The 18,163-nt window shown below is 42.1% G+C and overlaps 1 protein-coding gene across 4 annotated transcripts in view; it reads left to right on the forward strand.

The window, feature by feature from the left end:
• Positions 1 to 18,163, forward strand: part of ACVR2A (activin A receptor type 2A) — a 116,965-nt gene that overhangs the window by 78,445 nt on the left and 20,357 nt on the right. For all 4 annotated transcript variants that reach the window (XM_073305433.1, XM_073305432.1, XM_073305430.1 and 1 more), the window contains 3 exons: positions 3,796 to 3,939; positions 5,415 to 5,558; positions 17,050 to 17,195. In XM_073305433.1, the coding sequence (XP_073161534.1) occupies positions 3,796 to 3,939; positions 5,415 to 5,558; positions 17,050 to 17,195 (434 nt within the window). The remainder of the gene's footprint in view (positions 1 to 3,795; positions 3,940 to 5,414; positions 5,559 to 17,049; positions 17,196 to 18,163) is intronic.

Here is an 18,163-nt window from a genome sequence, read left to right on the forward strand (position 1 = left end):
AAATAATTATGCCTGTGGCACCTAAATGGTTTGCATAAACTAGAATTAGTTGGGACTCTTCCAATGGAACATTTGTCTATTTGGAAGAAATTGATTTTTTTCAAAAAGTGAAACACTTCATGGAAATATGTAGATTTTGATGAAATTTTGCTTCAGGAAAAATGAAACAGTGTTCCATTTTGAACTTTTCAGAAAGGAATGTTTGGATTTTTTTTTGTTGAAAATTATTTTTCAAATTTTGTTTTTTTTTAATACCCAAATAAAATTCTAAATTGAAGTAAAACTTTTCAGTTTTGTCAAGTCAAAACAAAACATTTTAATAGAAAACTACCATTTTTTTTTTCAGAATTTTGTTGTGTAGGAAACTGAATTTTTTTTTTCAGAATTTTTTTTTTTTAATTACAGAATTTCATGGCACAGTAAGTCCAGTTTCTGCCTTATAGAAGAATTCTGTGTGTTCCACTGTGAAAACAAGAAAACATTTAATTAGAAGTTTTAGTTTTTGTTGTGGAAGAAATATTCTCTGTATACTGTGATAATATAAATATCACCAACAGTGTGGAGAATACATTCTCCTGTCTGTGTACTTTCTGAAGTTTTTAAGAAGTATGTAGTATTTAGTGGTTAGGAAGTCAAGTACTGCAGTGGAATTTTTTTAATCACTATTAGTAAATGAGAAGTTTTGAACATTCACTTGCTATATGGTACAGAGTGAATTCAGAAAGTTAAATATTCTAGATTTGGGAGAGGAACGTTGTTCTAATGTCTAAATGAAGAAAGCTAGATCTGTGTGCTATTGCTCACTTTGTCACAGAGCTGCTTCTTTAATTTGGGCAACTCATTAGGGCCAAGACTTCAAAAATGAGTGCCTAAAGTTAAATGTGTAAATCCATATTTAGGCATCCATGGGAACTACTGGGTGCTCTGAACACTTGTGATAAGCCTACTAAATTGGTACAAAGATTTGGATTTACAAATAATTTCAGGCATCCATTTTGGAACAAAATAGCCTTAACCCCTCTGCCTTAATTTCTACATCAGCAAAATTGGGATAACTTCTTCAAAGGTGTTTTGTAAAGGAATTTGAAATTGTATGAAAGCCATTATAGGAGTGAAATTATACTTCATTGTGTTAGTGAATTTATCAGTGAGACATAATTATTTCATTTTGAATGTCTCACACAAAATTATAATGCTTAATCTTGGTGCTCTGGTTTTGTATTTTAACAGCTTTATTTTTCTAATAAGCATTTTTAAAGTATTTTAACTTAGTTTTGTTTTTAAGCATCACTCACTCCCATGTTTCTTCAAAGGTTCAGATTCTTACATGAAGGGTAACGTTTACATGTTTTAAGTGGTTTTGAAAATGTGTGAAAATAGGGGTGTGTGAAAATTTTACCCTTAATCTTTATTAGGGCGCTCAAATGATTAAAAGAAATTGTGATAAATCGCAAAATTAAAAAAATACTCACAATTAATTGCACTTTTAATCGCACTGTTAAACGATAATACCAATTTAAATTTATTATAAATCTTTTTGGATGTCTTTCTACATTTTCAATATATTGATTTCAGTTACAACATAGAATACCAAGTGTACAGTTCTCACTTTATATTTTTATTACAAATATCTGCACTGTAAAAGAGATAAAAGAAATAGTATTTTTCAATTCACCTCAGACAAGTACTAGGCAGCGTTATCTCCTGCAAATGTAAACAGATGTGTTTGTCTTAGCGATTAGCTGAACTAGAATTAGGACTGAGTGGACTTGAAGACTCTAAAGTTTTATATTGTTTTTGAGTGCAGTTATGTTAAAAAAAAAATATTTGTAAGTTGCAGTTTGACGATAGAGATTCGACAGTACTTGTATGAGGTCTGTTGAAAAATACTATTTCTTTTGTTCACAGATATTTGCACTGTAAAGAAGATAATCAAAAATTTAAAGTGAGCATGTACAGTTTGTATCTCTGTAATTGAAATGGATATATTTGAAAATGTGGAAAAACATCCAAAAATGTTTATAATAAATTTAAATTGGTATTCTCTTTGTTTAAAAGTGTGATTCAAACTGTGATTAATTGCGAATATTGTTTTAATCTAGTTAATTTGTTTTGTGTTAATCGCTTGTGTTAACTGCAATTAATTGACATTCATTAATTACATTCATTCCTTGAAAAGTATCATTTTCCTTAGTAATCATCTGGTGTTAGTTACTTACTGGGAAGAAATGTTATTCTTTTAGCACGTTTAAACTAGGACCTGGTGAAGTATTAAATTGGCATTATGTGAACAACAACTTTAGCTAACTGAAATCTGTTCATCTATAATTTTCTTCTAATTAAAATGGGGGCAAAAACATTTGTATTTTGTTTGTTCTCACAATAGTGAAGCAGATTTAAAGACTCATATTTTCTGAACAATTGTAGTTGTCACACTTGTCTAAGGGTATTCTATACCACCCTTCATTGTAGTGTCCAAATATGGAGGTGAGGGAGACCACTTGTTATGTAAAAGTAGCAAATCACTTTCCTATCTTGCTTTTCCCCCTCCCCCATAAACAGTGCAGTAATGTCCATTAGGGAAGTCAAAATGTGTGCATTAAAAAGATTTAAAAATAGACTAAAACTCCTTTTCTACATCAGTCTGAATCTTATCTATATGATCAGTAGAGGGGGACTAGAATTAATGATCTGTAGTATCAGACACAAACTTTACAAGTGAATGGTGTATGTGTACAGTCAAGAATAACTCTCAACATTTGACTCCAGAAAATTGGCCTCTGCCTGAAGAGTTAAATTTTCTGTTAGATCAGTGAGTGGAAAATTCTGATATGCTTGTGCAGACACAAGTAGGCCTGACATTTTCTTCAGAGTAAAGTAATGGCTTACATAAACACAGTATGTTGGGAAGAAAAAAAAAACACCCAAAGTGCTTGCCGTTACCAAAAATATTGAAAATGTGCCATTTCAATAGAGGAAGGTGCATGTAGAATGAATATATATGTATATAATAAAATATGTAAGGGCTTTTATTATTTACAGTGACTGTAATAATATTTCCCAGAAAGGGAAGCTACCCAGAGTAATCAGCTGGTTGCATAGACACCCTCAGACACTTGTCCCATTGCCTTCCTGTAGTCCTCTCAACTTCTTTTGTATTTGAAAAAGATTGGTTTGGTTTCCCTTTGGAGCTCACCAGCACTACTCCTTCAGTTGGAGAAAATACTGTTGAGTGTGACATGAGACACTGCCTCTTCTCTAAACGTTAAACATTCTGCAACACTGTTTGCTAACTTCATGAGAAAGAGAGATGGAATGGTAGTTGAACCTAGGTCTTCTTTATGGCTATGTAGAGTACAACGAAGTGAGTGGGCAAGTTGAATCTTCAGTCATCTTCTAGTTAGTGACAGAAATACATTTGGTCTAGTTTGCATTTTACACATACACACACACACACACACACACACAATGTTCTCTGCTCTGCTATTGTAAAAATACTTGAAATTCTATCATAATTAAAGCTTGATTTTCATTCTCTTTAGTGCCTTTCTGCCTTCATATCTCAGAAGACTAAATATTAGAAATATGTTAGGTTTCTATTTGTGTCTTAATTCTCAGTGTGTCTGACGGAGTCCTGTTTCCTTCCTGTAAAGAAGGGTTAAAGATTGTTTTGTTTTCGGCAGAATTTGACACCAAATGTTTTTCAATATAATTGTCTTTATGTTCCTAGTACTGTCATCCTAGATCTCACACAGAATAGCTAGATTTCAATTATACACTTGTATCTGTTTTCAGGACCCTGGCCCACCACCACCTTCACCCTTGATGGGTCTGAAGCCTCTGCAGTTGTTAGAGATCAAAGCTAGGGGAAGATTTGGTTGTGTATGGAAAGCTCAGTTGCTAAATGAGTATGTTGCTGTCAAAATATTCCCAATTCAGGTATGTAAACGTTCGTATTGTCCTATGGCAATTTAAAATCTCAATATACAAAGCAGACTTTTCTGTATACAATAGGAAGTTGTCATCTCCCCAAACGTCAGTAACTGTAAAAAATTAAGTTCTCAAATAAAGGAAATGTTTGCAGCTCAAAAGTGAACAAGGTAGATGATGGCATATCTTTTAATTGAACTAAAAATAAGTTACAATTAAATGCAAAATATGTGCTCTAATTCAACATTGGGGAAATGGAGTTAAAAGTTAAGAAATTCAAAAGAGAGGTTCTGGTCCTGCAAACTCTTAAGCATCTGAGTAATTTTAAGCACTTTACTAGTCCCATTGCACCTGCTGTCCATCCTCCTACTGGTTTAAGTAGTATTTTGCTGTTAGGTACTGAAAAAATGTGTCCCGACTAAGGAGATTTTTTTGCTAATTCTGTCTAAATTTTGTGGTGGTCATAATGAATGGCAATTGTTAGAAGAAATAGGTATCCTGAAAGAGATCCCAGTAAAGTGGCTGTTCCAGTTAGGCATGTCTCCATTAAGTGAAGTATACTGCAGTACTGGAAATGTTGAGCTGTTGTTAAATTGTTAGAAGTGCAGTCTCACTGGGAGTATTATGAAGTATTATAAAGCTGTAGCTCACGAAAGCTTATGCTCAAATAAATTTGTTAGTCTCCAAGGTGCCACAAGTACTCCTTTTCTTTTTGTTAATCTGAGTGTTACAGTACTTAAAAATACACTTTACCAGTTAAGGAGGGGTGAGTTGTACTTATATTTTCTAATGGGTAGATCCATATTGACTTGCTGATAAACACATCTATAGATATAATCTTTCTCTAGTAGGAATTTCTCACCCCAAAATAAAATCCATTACACCTGGATTCAATTTAATGAAGAAAAAGCTGTTCCCACTCTTTAAAATTATATAATAATCTTATTAAAACTTGTATTGAGCATAATTTTTGAGCAATGATCTTCAGCATCAGTGTAGTTAATATTGCTAGCATTATCAAGAGCCAAACATTATATCTGGTGGGCAATATGCAAACACTTCACTCAGCTAACAGTGCCCAAGACCTGACCTCTAGCTTCTCTGCTATTCCAATGTGTGGTATCTATGGAGATTCACGTTGGTGCCAACCTGCATAGTACTGTTGCAATAAACAGATTTCCATGGGAAACTACCAAATACAGTTTCCTTGTAACTTATATAGGTACATTAAGATTTATCCTGTACTTGTATGCATTTTTAAAATAATCAATCCAGTCCGTCAATAGTAATATTTTGGAATGTGCCTTTCTTTCCATTGATTCAAATTTATACCAGGTCAGAACATATTTTAATCTGTTATAGAAGGTCAGTTAACTTTTCACAATGAATTACAGCAGCTAACTTGTGACTTGTAGAAGAGAGGGGTTTTTTTTCCCCATCAGAATATAATAAGTGTACTAACTTAATATCTGTGCTTGATTAAGGACAAACAGTCATGGCAAAATGAGTATGAAATTTACAGCTTGCCTGGAATGAAGCATGAAAATATCTTACAATTCATTGGTGCAGAGAAACGAGGCACCAGCATTGATGTAGATCTATGGTTAATTACAGCATTTCATGAAAAGGTATGGTCAGTTTTGACAACGAATAATGTTGTTTTTATCTATTTAGTTTCATTGTAATTTTATTAAAATCCTGTAGCCTATGAACAAGCTTAAAGAAAGGAAGGCTGTGTAATTGTAATTTGGAATTCCAGCCAATTTTAAAAAAGAATTGAAAGTAGTTTCACTTACCCACCAAGTCCTCCCCTGTTTTTGTTACGTCAGAGATAATTATTCTCCTCTCACCCTCTTCCCCGTCCAAAAAACCAAACCAAAACAGGTTTTGTCCTAGTAGAGAAGCTGGAAAAGTCACTGGCATTGATCCTTGCCAGAGGAAGATGTTTACTAAAATAACACAAAAATATAATTTTCTCAGTGTTTCACTCTGATTGTGGGCCTTTCTAATGAAGTAGGTCTTCAAAAGTTTTTTTTAACTAATGTCCATCAATTGAATTGAGTGTCATACATGAAATTTTTATCACAAATTTTAATGGTTTTCAGTATGGAAAGCTCCCTACAATAAGAAATATCAAAGTGTATGTATAACAAAATAAGAGCATTATTATTACTACTGCCCCATCTAGCTTTTGTGATGTAACTTAAATTTCTTGTACTAGAATAAAAATATTTTCAGACATTTTTAACATTGGGACTTGTAAAATTAAAGCAGTTGTGTAATAGCATAAACAGCTAAGGGAAAATCGAGTGTTTTGCTATGAATTATGTAAATTTAGGAAGGTTATTTCCTGTATCAGTCTTGTAAAAATAATTATTCAATATATAAAAATTCTACATAATGTAAATGTGAAAATTGATTTATGCTGTCATAGTCAGTATTTCTAGTTCGAGAGATATCACACCTCAATCCTCATAAATACATCCATCAGGTTAAATGTAGCTTTTGATTCTAATTTTTGCTTTGGTTACTGTAAAGCTTTAAACAAGACAGCTACCTCACATTTTTGATACCTGTCTGTTAAATTTATTTATGCATGTTATATCAAACTAAACCAACAGATAAACATTTCCCTTTCTAGAAGGATATGATCTATTTAATTGCTTGTCTGAAATTTTTTTAACTATTGTTATCTCTTAATAACCAAAATTACTCTCATTGAAGAACAGGAGAAAGAAATCTGTTTTTTCCCCCAGTTTTTGTACATTTGTCAGCATTTGGTTTGTTAGCAATTAAGTTCTTCTTCGAGTGATTGCTCATGTCTGTTCCATTCTAGGTGTGCACGCGCCCATATGCATGGACGTCAGATTTTTTCCATAGCGGTATCCATAGGGTTGGCTGTGGCACCCTCTTGAGTGCCATGCTCATGCGTCGGTATATTAAGCGCCGCTGGCCCTATGCCCTCTCAGTCCATGATGGTTAGTCAGAATGCCTTTTCCTTGCCTCGCAACGGCTAGTGGTTTCATCGTTACTTATTTCGAGCCTTAGGGTCTTGTAAATAGTTTGTTTATAGTACAGTAACTCCTTGCTTTACGTTGTAGTTATGTTCCTGAAAAATGCTACTTTAAGCAAAACAATGTTAAGCAAATCCAATTTCCCCATAAGAATTAATGTAAATGGGGGGGGAGGGTTAGGTTCCAGGGAAATTTTTTTTGCTGGTGGAGTCAGATGGTGGGATATTTCCGAGGGAATGCCTTACTGCTAAATGATGAACTAGCACTCAACTGAGCCCTCAAGGGTTAATGCACTGTTGTTAATGTAGCTTCACATTCTACAAGGCAGCACAAAATGGAGGGAGGGGAGACAGCATGGCAGAGAGACCGACACGCTCTGTATGTGGGGGGGACAGGGACGGGACGCATTGCCCCTTTAAGTATGCTGACCCCACTCTTAAGTACACTGCCTTTCTAAGTAGATCAGCAAATTGAGACAGCAGCTGCTGTCAGCAAGCTCCTTCCTTCCTGAGCTCTGTTGTGTCATCATCCCCCCACCCCTGCTCTGTGAAGATGGGGTAAAGGAGCGGGGGGTGGGAGGAGGGGAACACCCTGACATTAGTACCTCTCCTCCTCCCCTCCCACCACACAGCAAGCAGGAGGCTCCCGGGAGCAGCTCCAAGGCAGAGGGCAGGAGCAGCACATGGCAGTGGGGGGAGGGACAGCTGAACTGCCCAGCAATTGATAGTCTGCTGGGCAGCTGCCGCACAGGGAACTTAGGCGGGCTGCCAGTCCATCCTGGTTCCAAGCCCCCACCTGCTAGCTCCAGCAGGCTGCTCTTTCTGCAAGCAGTGGACAAAGTGGGCGACTGCCAAACAATGTTATAAGGGAGCATTGCCCAACTTTAAACAAGCATGTTCTCTAGTTGATCAGCAACAAAACAACGTTAACTGAGATGACGTTAAGTGAGGAGTTACTGTAGCTAGCGTCTGAGTAGTTGTTAAGTAGTGTAGTTAGAAGTTAGAGTCCCAGTGAGGTGTGCATTCCCCAGCCTCTGAGTTTTAAGCCCTGCTCTGTCTGTAACAGACCTATGCCTGTTAGTGACCCCCATAGCAGCTGCCTGAAGTGCTTGGAGGTATTGCATATGAGGGACAAAACTTTTGACCCAGGAAGAGCACAACATCCATTTGAGGGCCCTCCTCATGGAATCTGCTCTCTGTCCGGCTTCCGAGCTTTCCCGGCTAGACTCTACCCTTAGTACTTTGGTCTTGGTGTGTAGTGCACCCTTGGCACCAGGCTCTGCCTGGCACCACTCTCTGTTGCCGGTGCCCAAAAAGAAGTCCAAGAAAGGCCATGGGGTATCTGGCAAAGGACCCAGTTTAGGCCGCCAGCTCACACTGGAGCTACGTGGACCTGCCACCCCATTGAGGGCCACACTCCTGGGAGCGGTAGGGAACCCAGGCTTGTGGTGGGGCTGATGCCTTCCCAGGCTCTTCCAGAGCAGAGGCCTCTACCGGCGCCGTGTGGGTCACCGGAAGCGGCAAAGGCTCACTATGAGGGTAAGCCAGCCATCTAGACCCTCCCAGAGGGCAAGTGAGCGCTGCCTATCCCCAGAGCTGAGACAATGCTCTCTGTCTCCATGCTGCAGATCTCCCCGGCTTCACAACCCAGGTCCTCTGCAGGTCGCTCTAGACCACTGGAACTGTGATCATGGTCTCCGCCCTCTTTAAGTGGATCGCCTTGAGGGAGGTGCTGGTCACTGTATCGCTGGCACCATTTGCCATCCTGCCAGTTGTCGTCTTGGCACAGATCCCCATTCCCTGCACCGTGGGAATGTTCTCAGTCCTGGTACTGGTCCCACCACCCCTGGTACAGGTCCTCCTATTCAAAATGCTGGTCTCTAGCGGCGATGGTTGTAGGCATAGACAGCATGTAGACAGATGTAGGCATAGACAGCCCCACCGTGGTCACAGGAAGAGGATTCCTCCGGCATGGAGAGGGAATTCAGTCCCTTGCTGAGGCATCACCAGCATGCTTAGGCACCCAAGGCACCTTAGGCTGACCTCTGTGTTGTCAGCTTTGCAACACGGCCATTGGCCAGCACAGTGGCTCTACTGGAGTACATGGGGCATGCCTGTGATGCCAGTGCCCCCTCTAAAGCCTCAGTGCAACAGCTGACGTCACCGGTGGTACCAGGCTCGATGCACAAAGTGCACTCAAAGGTCAGGGTAGAGGAGTGAGTGCCCACCCCAAAACCCCTTTTCCCCACAGAGCATGATGCCCTAGGGACTCTCCCGGTGGTTCAGTCATCAACATCATCATCCCTGGACAAGGCGGTGACAGGGGCCTTGAGTGCTAGCCTGCCAGAGGACTTTAAAGAGCACCAGTTCCTGCTTCGACGGGTGGCCAAGAACTTGGGCCTGGAGATAAAGGAGATGGCCTGTGTTCAGTGTGCTCTGGGCTTCTACCCCTGCTGATGTTACACTACCAGTGGATGATGGAGTCTTAAAAATAGCCAAAGCTCTTTGGCAAACCCCATCATCCATCCCTCCCACCTCCAAGAGGGCTGAGAGAAAATACTTCATCCCAGCCAAGGGGTTTGAGTACTTGTATAGCCACCCGCCTCCATGCTTGCTGGTCATCTCTGCGACCAATGAAAAGGACAAACAGGGACACACCAGTTAGACCCCCCAAAATGAACAGGCAAAGAGGCTGGAAGATTTATTCAGCAGCCAGCCTTCAGTTCCGGGTGGCAAACCACCAGGCTCTGTTGGGCAGATACAGCTTCAACTTATGGGACTCCCTCTGTAAGTTCAAGGAGTCCTTGCCCAGGACTTGGTCCAGGAGTTTGGTGGAGGAGGCCACTGCAGCAGTGAGGTGCTCCCTCCAAATGGCATGGGATGTGGCCGACTTGGCGGTGAGGGTGGTTGCATGGGCGGTAGTCATGAGGCGCAGCTCCTGGCGTCAGACCACTGGCCTGTTTCAGGAAATGCAGGACTCAATTCAAGATCTCCTGTTTGATGGGAATGGTCTCTTTGTGGGACAGACTGATGCAAGGCTGCATAGCCTAAAGGACACTTTGGGCCACCTGTTGCTCACTGGGTCTGCGTATGCCGCAATTGGCAAGGAAACGGTTCTGGCCGCCACCGCCAAGGCCTTGGCAGCCTCGACAGGTCTGCAAGGACAAGGGATAGAGACATGAGCTTTAGTCATCGCTGCCCTTCCTCCTCCCAGTCACCCATGCAACCCAGTCCGGCAAACCATCCCGGGGGCCATAAGCACTCATTTTGAAGGTGCGCTCAAGAGCGATGCTCCAGTCAACTCTTCGGATCCACCTCATTGTTTCCTCAGCTGTCTTCGTCCCTACTGTTCTGCCTAGTCACGGGTCACCTTGGACCACTGGGTGCTAGAGATAGTATCTCGGGGCTGCATCCTGCAATTCTCCTCCCGCCCCCCCCCCCCCGCCCCGATCACCCCTTTCCCATCCCTCTTCGGGGTCTCTTCTCATGGGCAATTTCTTGTTCAGGAGGTAGAGAACCTCCTGCACCTGGGGGCATTGGAGGAGGTCCCTTGGGACATGAAAGGAAAAGGGTTCTAATCCCACTACTTTCTAATACCAAAAGCAAAAGGGGGCCTCAAACCCATTCTGGACCTGCGATATCTCAAGTCTCTCAAGAAGTTTGATGTTTCACTTGGTCTCCCTGGATCCAGGAGACTGGTACGTCCCCCTCGACTTGAAGGACACTTATTTCCATATTCCACAGTCACAGACGTTTCCTCCGTTTCATAGTGGGTGGACACCATTTTCAATTCACGGTGCTGCCCTTTGGCCTCTCGTTGGCCCCAATGGTATTCACAAAATGTATGGTGTCAGTGGCCCCTTACCTGAGATGCAGGTCTTCCCATATCTTGATGATTGGCTCAGCAAGGTCAGGTCTCTGGAACAAGTGCAGAGAATCCTTGATCTGTGCATTCCACTTGCTGCGTCCTGGGCCTGTTGATAAACGAGAAAAAAATCCACCTTAAGGCTGGTCCAACTAATGTAGTTCATTGGGGTGGTTCTCCACTCCATACAAGCTCGAGCCTTCCTTCTGGAGGTACGTTTTCAGGCCATGTTGGACCTGATCTCCCATGTGAAGAATCATCCACTCACCACTGCTCACACCTGCCTGCAATTGTTAGGCCACATGGCTGGGACCAGGAATGTGTTAGCAGATCACCTGAGCAGGACCTTCTCGTCTCGATGGTTGCTTCATCCAGAGGCAGTCAGTATGATCCCCCAAAGGAGGGGGACCCCTCCCCCCGGTGGACTGGTTTGCGTCCCATCAGAACAGGAAATGCAGTGTGTTCTGTTTGATCTCGGGGATGGACAGAGGTTCTCTGTCAGACGCCTTTCTGCTCCCATGGTCAGGTCTGATGTATGCCTTCCCACCAGTGCCATTGATCTTCACGCGGACTCTGTGGATCAAACAGGACTGGGCAAAGATTATCGTAATGGCTCTTGCATGGCCTCGATAGCACTGGTTCAGCATGCTGCTGGATCTCTTTGCAGCCTCCCCACTGCAGCTACCTCTCTGGCCAGACCTGCTGTCCCAGAACCACGGCAGTCTTCTTCACCCAAACCTGGCAGCGTTGCACTTGACAGCATGGCTACTGTATGGCTGAATGTGGAAGAACTGGAATGCTCGGCCCGGGTTCAACAGGTCTTTTTGGATAGCCGAAAACCCTCTACCAGAGCAGCTTACCTGCCCAAGTGGAAAAGGTTCATGGTGCTGGACCTCACAACGATGTATCCGGGCTGAGCGGGCCTTGCTGCAGGCGATCCTGGATTATCTTCTGCACCTCAGACTCTAAGGATTGTCCCTGTCGCTTGATCCCTCGATCAATTGTCCCTCGATCAGGGTCTGCCTGGCTGCTCTTTTGGCCTTCCACCCTCCGTTCCAAGGCAGGTCGGTCTTCGCTCAGACATGACAGCCCTGTTTTTGAAAGGTCTGGAGCGTCTCTACCCTCACGTCCAGGATTCTGTCCCTCCCTGGGACTTGAATCTCATGCTGTTGCAGCTCATGGGGCCTCCCTTCGAGCTTCTGGCTTCCTGCTCTCCTCTCCTGGAACGTTTCATTCCTGGTTGCCAAAACATCTGCCCTCAGGGTGTCTGAGATCAGGTCATTGACTTCAGAACTGCCCTATAAAGTATTCTACAAGGTTAAGGTTCAGCTGTGCCTGCACCCAGCTTTCCCGCCCACGGTAGCTTCCCAGTTTCATACCGACCATGACATATACTTACCTATCTTCTTCCCGAAGCCTCATAAATCATAAGAGGAACGCAGGTTGAATCATAGAATATCAGGGTTGGAAGGGACCTCAGGAGGTCATCTAGTCCAACCCCCTGCTCAAAGCAGGACCAATCCCCAACTAAACCATCCCAGCCAGGGCTTTGTCAAGCCTGACCTTAAAAATATCTAAGGGAGGTAGTGGAATCTCCTTCCTAGGTAATGCATTCCAGTGTTTCACCACCCTCCATTACTCCTCGTTCTGTTGTCTGCTACCACTGAACAGTCTAGATCTATCCTCTTTGGAACCCCCTTTCGGGTAGTTGAAAGCAGTTATCAAATCCCCCCCTCATTCTTTTCTTCCGCAGACTAAACAATCCCAGTTCCCTCAGCCTCTCCTCATATGTCTTGTGTTCCAGTCCCCTAATCATTTTTGTTGCCCTCCGCTGGACTCTTTCCAATTTTTCCACATCCTTCTTGTAGTGTGGGGCCCAAAATTGGACACAGTACTCCAGATGAGGCCTCACCAATGTCAAATAGAGGGGAACGATCACGTCGCTCGATCTGCTGGCATTGCCGTTACATATACATCCCAAAATGCCATTGGCCTTCTTGGCAACAAGGGCACACTCTTGACTCATATCCAGCTTCTCGTCCACTGTAACCCCTAGGTCCTTTTCTGCAGAACTGCTGCCGAGTCATTCGGTCCCTAGTCTGTAGTAGTGCATGAGATTTTTCCGTCCTAAGTGCTTTTTCCACATCCTCCGTCACTAGGTTGCCTCCCTCATTCAGTAAGGGGCCCACACTTTCCTTGACTTTCTTCTTGATGCTAACACACCTGAAGAAACCTTCTTGTTACTCTTAACATCTCTTGCTAGCTGCAACTACAGGTGCGCTTTGGCCTTCCTGATTTCACTCCTACATCCCCAAGCAATATTTTTATACTCTTCCCTGGTCATCTGTCCAATCTTCCACTTCTTGTAAGCTTCTTTTTTGTGTTCAAGATCAGCAAGGATTTCACTGTTAAGCCAAGCTGGTCGCCTGCCATATTTACTATTCTTTCTACACATTGGGATGGTTTGTCCTTGTAACCTCAATAAGGATTCCTTAAAATACAGCCAGCTGTCCTGGACTCCTTTCCCCCTCATGTTATTCTCCCAGGGGATCCTGCCCATCAGTTCCCTGAGGGAGTCAGTCTGCTTTTCTGAAGTCCAGGGTCCGTATTCTGCTGCTTTCGTTTCCTCCTTGTGTCAGGATTCTGAACTCTACCATTTCATGGTCACTGCCTCCCAGGTTCCCATCCACTTTAGCTTCCCCTACAAATTCTTCCCGGTTTGTGAGCAGCAGGTCAAGAAGAGCTCTGCCCCTAGTTGGTTCCTCCAGCACTTGCACCAGGAAATTGTCTCCTACACTTTCCAAAAACTTCCTGGATTGTCTGTGCACCGCCGTATTGCTCTCCCAGCAGATATCGGGGTGATTGAAGTCTCCCATGAGAACCAGGGCCTGCGATCTAGTAACTTCCGTGAGTTGCCGGAAAGAAAGCCTCGTCCACCTCATCCCCCTGGTCCGGTGGTCTATAGCAGACTCCCACCACGACATCACCCTTGTTGCTCACGCTTCTAAACTTAATCCAGAGACTCTCAGGTTTTTCTGCAGTTTCATACCGGAGCTCTGAGCAGTCATACTGCTCCCTTACATACAGTGCAACTCCCCCACCTTTTCTGCCCTGCCTGTCCTTCCTGAACAGTTTATATCCATCCATGACAGTACTCCAATCATGTGAGTTATCCCACCAAGTCTCTGTTATTCCAATCACATCATAATTCCTTGACTGTGCCAGGACTTCCATTTCTTCCTGCTTGTTTTCCCAGGCTTCTTGCATTTGTGTATTGGCACTTGAGATAACTCGCTGATCGTCCCTCTTTCTCAGTATGAGGCAGGAGCCCTGCCCTCTCACGCGCTTCTGCTCGTGCGTCCTCCCGGTATCCCACTTCCCCACTTACCTCAGGGCTTTGCTCTCCTTCCCCCGGTGAACCTAGGTTGCATGCCCTGGACGTCAGGAAGGCTTTGGCCTTCTACATCGATAGGACAAAGCCATTTCGCAAGTCAGTGTAGCTGTTCATTGTAGTGGCAGACGGAATGAAAGGTTGCCTAGTGCCTGATGAGAAAATTTCATCCTGGAGCACGGCCTGTATCATAGAATCATAGAATATCAGGGTTGGAAGGGACCCCAGAAGGTCATCTAGTCCAACCCCCTGCTCAAAGCAGGACCAATTCCCAGTTAAATCATCCCAGCCAGGGCTTTGTCAAGCCTGACCTTAAAAACCTCTAAGGAAGGAGATTCTACCACCTCCCTAGGTAACGCATTCCAGTGTTTCACCACCCTCTTAGTGAAAAAGTTTTTCCTAATATCCAATCTAAACCTCCCCCACTGCAACTTGAGACCATTACTCCTCGTTCTGTCATCTGCTACCATTGAGAACAGTCTAGAGCCATCCTCTTTGGAACCCCCTTTCAGGTAGTTGAAAGCAGCTATCAAATCCCCCCTCATTCTTCTCTTCTGCAGGCTAAACAATCCCAGCTCCCTCAGCCTCTCCTCATAACTCATGTGTTCCAGTCCCCTAATCATTTTTGTTGCCCTTCGCTGGACTCTCTCCAATTTATCCACATCCTTCTTGAAGTGTGGGGCCCAAAACTGGACACAGTACTCCAGATGAGGCCTCACCAATGTCGAATAGAGGGGAACGATCACGTCCCTCGATCTGCTCGCTATGCCCCTACTTATACATCCCAAAATGCCATTGGCCTTCTTGGCAACAAGGGCACACTGTTGACTCATATCCAGCTTCTCGTCCACTGTCACCCCTAGGTCCTTTTCTGCAGAACTGCTGCCTAGCCATTCGGTCCCTAGTCTGTAGCTGTGCATTGGGTTCTTCCGTCCTAAGTGCAGGACCCTGCACTTATCCTTATTGAACCTCATCAGATTCCTTTTGGCCCAATCTTCCAATTGGTCTAGGTCCTTCTGTATCCTATCCCTCCCCTCCAGCGTATCTACCACTTCTCCCAGTTTAGTTTATCCACCACTGCTATGAGCTTGCAGAAGTGTTTCCGCCGGCAATCCTGATGGCACACTCTACTAGCACACAAGCATGATCAGCGGCCTTCCTGGCACAATCCAAGAGCAGCTGCCTGGTCATCTGTCCATACGTTCACATCTCATTATGCACTTACTCGGCAAGCTTGAGATGACGCTGGCTTTGGCAGAGCAGTACTACAGGCCACACAACCATGAACTCCGAGCTCACCTCTGAATACTGCTTGAGTCACCAAAATGAAATTGACATGAGCAAGCACTCAAAGAAAAAAAAAAATTACCTACCTTTTGTAACTGTTGTTCTTCAAGATGTATTGCTCATGTCTATTCAATTATCTGCCCTCCTGCCCCTCTATTGGAGTTGTTGGCAAGAAGGAACTGAGAGGGCATAGAGTTGACGGCGCCTAACATACTGACGCATAAGCACAGCACTCAAGAGAGTGTCATAGCCAATCCTACAGATACTGCTAAGGCAAAAATCTCTGACCGTACTCATGAGTGTGCACACACCTAGAATGGAATGGACATGAGTAACACATCTCAAAGAACAACAGTTATGAAAGTTAGGTAACCGTTTTTTCCCTTGAGCAGTCAATCCAATTTTTGCCTTTTGTATGGGCTTTACTCATAGCAATAAGTGAGAGACAGACACTTCTCTGGTTTTTAAAAAGTGATATTTAAAACCCAAAATGTTGGCATAGAGGATTCAAGCGTAGTAGTGTAGTATCTGAAAATATTTTTTTACTCATTGTTTATAATTGACTCTATTTGTAGTCCATAATATGAGAAAAGGTAAAGAAACAATCTCTTGCCTAGATCCCCCTCACTCTAAAAAAGGCTCTGAATATCAATGTAATGCTTGTGAGAAAGTACATACATGATTCAACATGATGCTTGGGGGTGGATCCACAAAACTCTTGTCTTTGTGCCCAGAAACTCGAATCACCCTGTTTTGAACGCAAAGAAATTCCAGCATTTTCTTCCTTGACTGTTCTTTTACAGAGTAGTTTCTTAATATCTATCATAAATTGTCTATCTTCATCTCTAGTCTTTTTTAGTTTAAAAAAATATGAGTCAAATGTGCAAATGTTTAATCTTCTAATAAATGAGGGTCAGACATTTTCACATCTCTTTAATTTTATTAAATAGTTTGGTTATTGTGTGAACTATAGATATATCCTGTCAGTATTTATTGTGTTAAGAGATGACCAATTAGATTGGAAATTATACCTTTTTTTCTAAATACCAACAGGTTATACAATAGAACTTCAGAGTTACAAACACCTAGGGAATGAGGTTGTTCATAACTCTGAAATGTTCACAACTCTGAACAAAACATGGTTATTTCAAAAGTTTTTTCAACTGAACATTGACTTAATACAACTTTGATACTGCTTTTAACTATCTTAATTTAAAAGAAAAAAGCACAGAAACAGTTTTCTTACCTTGTCAAATTTTTTTTAGAACTTTCCCTTAATTTTTAGTAGTTTAACACAGTAGTGTATGTATTTGTGTTGGGGTGGTTTTTTTGGATTGTTTTGTTTGTTTTTTGTTTTGGTCCCTGCTATTGCCTGATTGCATACTTTCAGTTCCAAATGAGGTATGTAGTTGACTGGTCTGAGGTTCTACTATATGGTTTATGAAATGGATATGATTCTTTGTATCTGTGTTCTAGGTACACTTTATCATTAAGAAAATCTCTCCTTAAGGGGAAATAATACTGAGATTTACCTTCTTAATTGTTTTTCCCTCCGCTGTACAGGGTTCATTATCTGACTTTCTCAAGGCAAATGTGGTTTCTTGGAATGAGCTGTGTCATATTGCTGAAACTATGGCTAGAGGTTTGGCTTACCTTCATGAGGATATACCAGGTCTGAAAGATGGACATAAACCTGCTATATCCCATAGGTATACTATATTTCAGATATTGCCTATTATCTTGTGTATTAAGCTTTATCTTAATCTTGTGTAAAGATATAAGAACAATATGGCTATGAAATACTTTATAGTAGCTAAAATAAACATTTAAAATCAGATTAATAAGTAAAACAGCATTGCAACTTTGCACTTTCAAGAAAAATCTGTTCTAGATAACTTCTTTTAAAAAATATTTTTATAATTTTGAACTGCAGCTATTTAAACTACAGGTTAATGTGTCTGATATAAAGCATTCTGTGGTTATAAAATGTAAAGTGAATTACTACTGAAAATGACACAACTAGTCCCAATGTGAGAGATCCAGTAAGCTGCTTAAAAAGCAGATCTCCATATATTTCATCTATCTCTTCATGTCTAGATGACTACACTGTATCTACTCTATCTGAGAATAGATACTTAACTCAAGTATTTCAGTACACAGTCAAGTCTACTTTGCATTTATTATAGTACCTACTCAGTTCCCTATGCTTAAGGTTATGCATATTCCTGGAACTCAAAAGTAATTAGGCCTTGTTCTATACCACTGATGTCTAATGTGAGTTTTATCATGGACTTATGTGAGGATCAGAGCCTTAAACCACCACCTGAGTTCTGTATGGGTGGAGCCCTGAACTTATCTGGAGTCGAATTTGACTTCAGTGGGTCTGTTCACCTTCTTAAATACGTGCTTATGTGCTTAGTTGGGTTGGGAAGCAATTGGGAAACTCCTTGTAACTGTTAGAGGCATATTGACTCTACTCTCTATTCCTAGTTACTCCACCTTCATACAGTTCTGAAAGCAAATGAAAGTGTTAATATTTTCAGTAGATTTGCTTTATAATTATACCCAGACAAAAAAAAAACTTAGTTAAGGTGAACATAAGAGTACAAAGCAGTAACTTAAAGATACTCGGATCCCTGAGCTTGAGGTTAGAATAGATTAAAGATATGACTTAAAC

The sequence above is a fragment of the Lepidochelys kempii genome, chromosome 11 (assembly GCF_965140265.1).
Source record: "Lepidochelys kempii isolate rLepKem1 chromosome 11, rLepKem1.hap2, whole genome shotgun sequence".
Classification (NCBI taxonomy): domain Eukaryota; kingdom Metazoa; phylum Chordata; order Testudines; family Cheloniidae; genus Lepidochelys; species Lepidochelys kempii.